At 65.3% G+C, this 4,636-nt stretch overlaps 1 protein-coding gene across 1 annotated transcript; it reads right to left on the bottom strand.

The window, feature by feature from the left end:
- Nucleotides 1–926: 926 nt before the first annotated feature.
- On the bottom strand, nt 927–2,751 carry FOXD2 (forkhead box D2). Its single transcript, XM_027625139.2, has one exon. The coding sequence runs from the start codon at nt 2,705–2,707 to the stop codon at nt 1,220–1,222; it is 1,488 nt and encodes a 495-aa protein (XP_027480940.1). The 5' UTR covers nt 2,708–2,751; the 3' UTR covers nt 927–1,219.
- Nucleotides 2,752–4,636: the final 1,885 nt, after the last annotated feature.

The following is a 4,636-nucleotide window of genomic DNA, read 5'->3' as shown; positions in this document are numbered from 1 at the left end:
AGGTCACAATATTCCCTGTATCCAGTAAGCCCAAGCCCTCCTTTACCTGTCTGGGCTGCCCAGGGCCCTTCTCCACTTCCTCTCTACCCGGGAGCTGGGTGTCTGCGAGAGCCCCGACTGGGAAAGGGGAGTGCAGGCAAGCAGACAGAGCTGGTGACTGCTGGAGTTCACATACATTTATTCAACTGACACCAATGGGAATGGGGGGGAAGACAAATTTTTCTTTTCTTCCACACAAACCATCAGACGATTTCACAGAGAAGTCTAAACCAATGCACACCCAGTGGACAGAGAACGCAGATAGCAGCCCGCTGTACAGATATTTACACATAATTACAGGACCCCCTGCCACAGGATGTGCCCTCGCCCACCCCATCCCCACCTCTCCAGTCCTTGACACAGACCCTCCTCTCCCACCCCAACCTCATTGCCTTTAGCTACAATAAATATCCCAGGGCCTGGGACAGAGCAGAGCGCTGAGAGGGCCGCTGGCCCTGGATGGCTGGACCCAGCCGGCCATGGGAAAGGGGAAAAGTTCCTTCAAAAGCACCCCAACACAAAAGAGGGAGGATGTTCCTCAGTGTGGTGGGATCCGGGGTTTCTACGGGGATTGTGGAGACCCCTCGCTCAACCTCTCTGTTCAACTTCGCTTGTGTAGACACTGCTTTAGGCTTCAGAGAAAACGAACTTCCTTGGAGAACAGCAAGAAAAAAAAGTTGAAAATTTCTTTTAAGCACAAAGCGGATAATAGGTATCTTTAAATTATAATATTGGGCAAGCAGTGCCTCAAAGTTGGGGAAGGAGTGAGGGAGAGGCAGAAAGGGAGACCTCTCTGCGCAGTTGGTGTTTCTGGCGGAATCTGCAGGGCCTGGGCAGACATTTCTCCGGGAAAGCATTCCTCCCGGGCCTCTGAGAGGCGCAGAGGCTGGGAAAAAGTGAAGGTTTCCCCCCCCCCCCCCGCCCCTTTTACTGCTCATATTGGAGTGGGATCATGGCTTGCGACTTCATCGCATAGACCTGGGCCTCTCCCTGAGCGATGGAGCCCGCTTCGTCCCAACTATCAGCAAAATTCTGAGCGTGGAGCCTGAAGTGCCAAGTCACGAGCGCCGGCCCAAGGTCTGGAGACTCTTCATAAATAGACTCCCTGAGTTCCGCTGGGACCGCAGGAGCTCCCGGGAGAGGCTGAGTGCGGGCCTTACCGGCCCTGAGCTCGACGTGGTCAGAAGTGGCAGCCACTGAGGCCGGCGACTTTGCTGGCAAACGGGGGCCCTGAGGACAGGAGCGCGTCCCCGGGGTGTGAGAGGCGGATGTGGCCGGCCACTGGAGCCAGGGCTGGGGCAGTCAGCATGGCCAAGACCTGGGCTTGACCCCCAGGACCCGCCGCCGCCGCGAAAGGCGATCCCGGGGAGCCCTCGCCTCCGCCCGGGGGTGCTGCCCCGCCGCCACCGTGGCCCATGATGTGGTCTATAGAGAAGGAAGGCCTCTGCCCGGCCCCGGCGCCCCCCGCGCCCGCACCACCGCCCGCGTCCGTCTTGAGGCCCTGGCGCAGGAGTGCGGTAGACAGACCAGCCGCGGTGCCGGCTGCGGGAGGGCTCAGCGACGCGGGGTAGAAGGCTTTGGCGCAGCCCAACTCGGCGCCCAGGAAGGCGGGCAGGCCTGCGGGGCCGGGGCCCGACCCTGTGGCCGGGGCCGGCGCAGGGGCCGGAGCCGAGGCTGTGCCCGCGAACACCGAGGCCGTCGGAGGTCCGGGTGGAGGAGCAGCGGCGCGGCCTGGGGGTACCGACAGCTGGCAAGGCGCGGCGGCGGCGGCGAAAGCGAAGGCGTGCGGGTGTGGATGCGGGTGCGGGGCCGGGCCCGGTGGGGGTGCGCCGTAGGCCGGGAGCGCCAAGCCGTAGCCGTAACCGTAGGCGCCATAAGCGGCGAAGCCCGGCAGGAAGGCGCCGGGGTCCCCCGCCGCCGCAGCCCCGCCACGCAACAGCAGCTCCGGATGAGGGTGCGTGTGTGGATGCGGCGGCGGTAGCGGCTGCCGCTTGAAGCGCTTGCGGCGCCGCAGGAAGCTGCCGTTGTCGAACATGTCGGCCGACTCCGGGTCCAGCGTCCAGTAGTTGCCCTTGCCCGGGTTGCCCGGCTCGCGGGGAATCTTGACGAAGCAGTCGTTGAGCGAGAGGTTGTGGCGGATGCTGTTCTGCCAAGCAGGGAACTTCTCCCGATAGTAGGGGAAGCGGCCGCTGATGAACTCGCAGATCTCGCTCAGCGTCAGGCGCTTTTTGGGGCTCTGCAGGATGGCCATGGTGATGAGCGCGATGTACGAGTAGGGCGGCTTCACCAGCGGGCTCCGCGTCGCCGCGCCCCCCGACGGCGGTCCCGGCCCGGGCCCCGCCGCACCCCGGGCCGCCGCCGCGCCTGGCCCGGGGCTTCCCGCTGCGGCCGCCGCCCCCCGGGGCGCTAGAGCGCGGGGCTCGCCGTCCGAGCAGCCGCCGGACTCCTCCTCGTCCTCGGCTGCATCCGCCTCGGTTTCCTCCGGAGGAGGCTCGGGGCCATGGGGGAGCACGTCCCGGGGGGCGCGGGGCCCGGAGCGGGCAGGGAGCTCCCCCCCACCGCTGCCGCCGCCGCCGCCCACCACGTCTATGTCTGCGTCGGCCTCGGACAGCGCGGCCGGGGAGCTCTCGGAGGACATGATCTCGCAGCAGCAGCTGCCCAGGGTCATGGTGCCGCCGCCGCCGCCGCCACCGCCGTTCTCCGGCTCCGCTCCGGCCGCGGCTCGGGCTCCGCCGCGCTGCCTCTGGGACGAGTGTGTTTTGCGCGCGGGCGGGGAGGGGGCGGGGGACTGAGGCGGGGAGGGAGGGGTGTCCCCCAGCTCCGCAGCGCCCCCTCGTGGCCCAACTCGCGGCTCTCACCTCTCGGTGAGCACCCGACTGGCTGCTCTCTCCGCCGCCCCGGGAGCCGGAGCCGGGCGCCTGCACCCGGGGCGTGGGCGGAAGGAGCTGAGGCTTCCCCTGACCCTGGCTGGTGTCGGCCCCCAGTGCCCCCGGGATGGGGGGGGGGGGGGGGTAGGGGAATTAGTCCCTCCCGCCTCGCGGCTGCCTAAGGCGGAAGAGAGCGAACCCGGGGCGGAGCTCTCCGAGCGGGGTGGGGCGGGGCGGGAGGGGGCGGGCGGACTGCCTCGGCGGAGGGGCCCGGCGGGAACAAACAGCTGCCGCGGCGGGAGCTGGCTCGGGTGGCTGGAGGCGGGTCCTCCTCTGCCCGCAGATCCCGCAAACGCTCCGCTCCCCGGAGCCGCCGCCTGGAGCCAGTGCGCTGAGCCCCTGGATGTTAAGGTCCACGCGGGCGCCAAACGGAGCCGGGAGAAGTAGCGACAGCCCCCACCCTTCATCTACCCAAGGCAGCGCCCTGGGCCACCAAGGCCGAAGCGCAGTTGGAGCTCGAGCGGGAGCCTGAGACGGCCCGACCTAAGCCGCCCGAGCTGGGCCCGCCGGATCCCAAGCGGCTTCCGGCCCAAGGGGAGACGCAGTTGAGTGACCGCGAGGAGCAAACTTGGCGCCCTCAGCCTCGGGCCTCGGAGAGGTGAGAGATTCCGGCTGCGAGGAGATCCCTCTCCTCCCTTCCAAAGCCGAGACCCCGCCACACATCCTCTTGCCGCGGCGCGGGACCCCGGACGCAGGAGTGTGTGCGGGGAGACCCGGGGAGCGCGTCGCCCTCTCCCCGAAGCTTCTGTGCGGCGCTTTTGCCGCATTCCGGAAGCGCGGACCGATCCATCGCTCTGAGTTTGCCTGCACCCCGCCCTTTTCGGGACGGGTATCCGTTTGTCTTGGGCTCTGTGACTCTGTGTCTCGCCTTCGGTGAATCTCTGCCTTGTTTCCTGTGGAAACCTTGCATTTGTCTGGGTGTCTCTTCGTGGGTCCGAGAATCCCTCGCTCCATTTCCCTACCCCCAGTCGCACTGCAGGGCTGCTCCCCCTTTCTGGCCGGACTTGTAGGCTCTACGGACCGGCCACAGGACCCCGACAGACACCTTCCTCAGTGAACCCTGACCTCAGCTCTAGGCCAGCGTTGCCTCGTCTCTCAGGAGCCCGTGCACACAAGGTTGGTCCTGTGCCCTTCTTCTTACCAGCCGGGTTTCTGCCCAGCCCATTAGGCTTCTTTCTCCCCTGGCCAGGAACCCAGCCACCAGTAGACTGGGCCCATCTCAACCCTGAGCGGTGACAGGGGTGGTAGGCGCTGGTCGTGGGCAAGAACTGAGCTGATGGACGGGCTGCTGCCCCGCCAGCGCCGCGCAGTGGTCAGAGCTCCGGCAGGCGAGGCCGGAGACCCAGCTGCCCTCAGCTGTCGCAAGGCTGTATGACAGTCAGCAAGCTACTTCCCCTACCCAGCCTCAGTTTCCTGCTTTGCATAGTAGTTAAGAGCAGGAACCCTGAAATTAGGCTGCTGGGATTCTGGTCCTGCCTTGCTTATATTTACGAGCTCAGTCATCTTGGATACATTTCTTAAACTCTTTGTGCTTCTGTTTCTTCCTCTGTAAAAATGAGATTTAAAAGCACCTACTTCATCACTAATATCTACAAGTAGCTATATCACTCTAGGCTACTTATGAAGAGGGTATTGAGAGCACTTTGCAGACTCTTGGGGAGAGAGAAAGC

The sequence above is a fragment of the Zalophus californianus genome, chromosome 4, assembly GCF_009762305.2.
Source record: "Zalophus californianus isolate mZalCal1 chromosome 4, mZalCal1.pri.v2, whole genome shotgun sequence".
NCBI classification, from domain to species: Eukaryota; Metazoa; Chordata; class Mammalia; order Carnivora; family Otariidae; genus Zalophus; species Zalophus californianus.
This window is presented reverse-complemented; position numbering and strand designations above follow the sequence as displayed.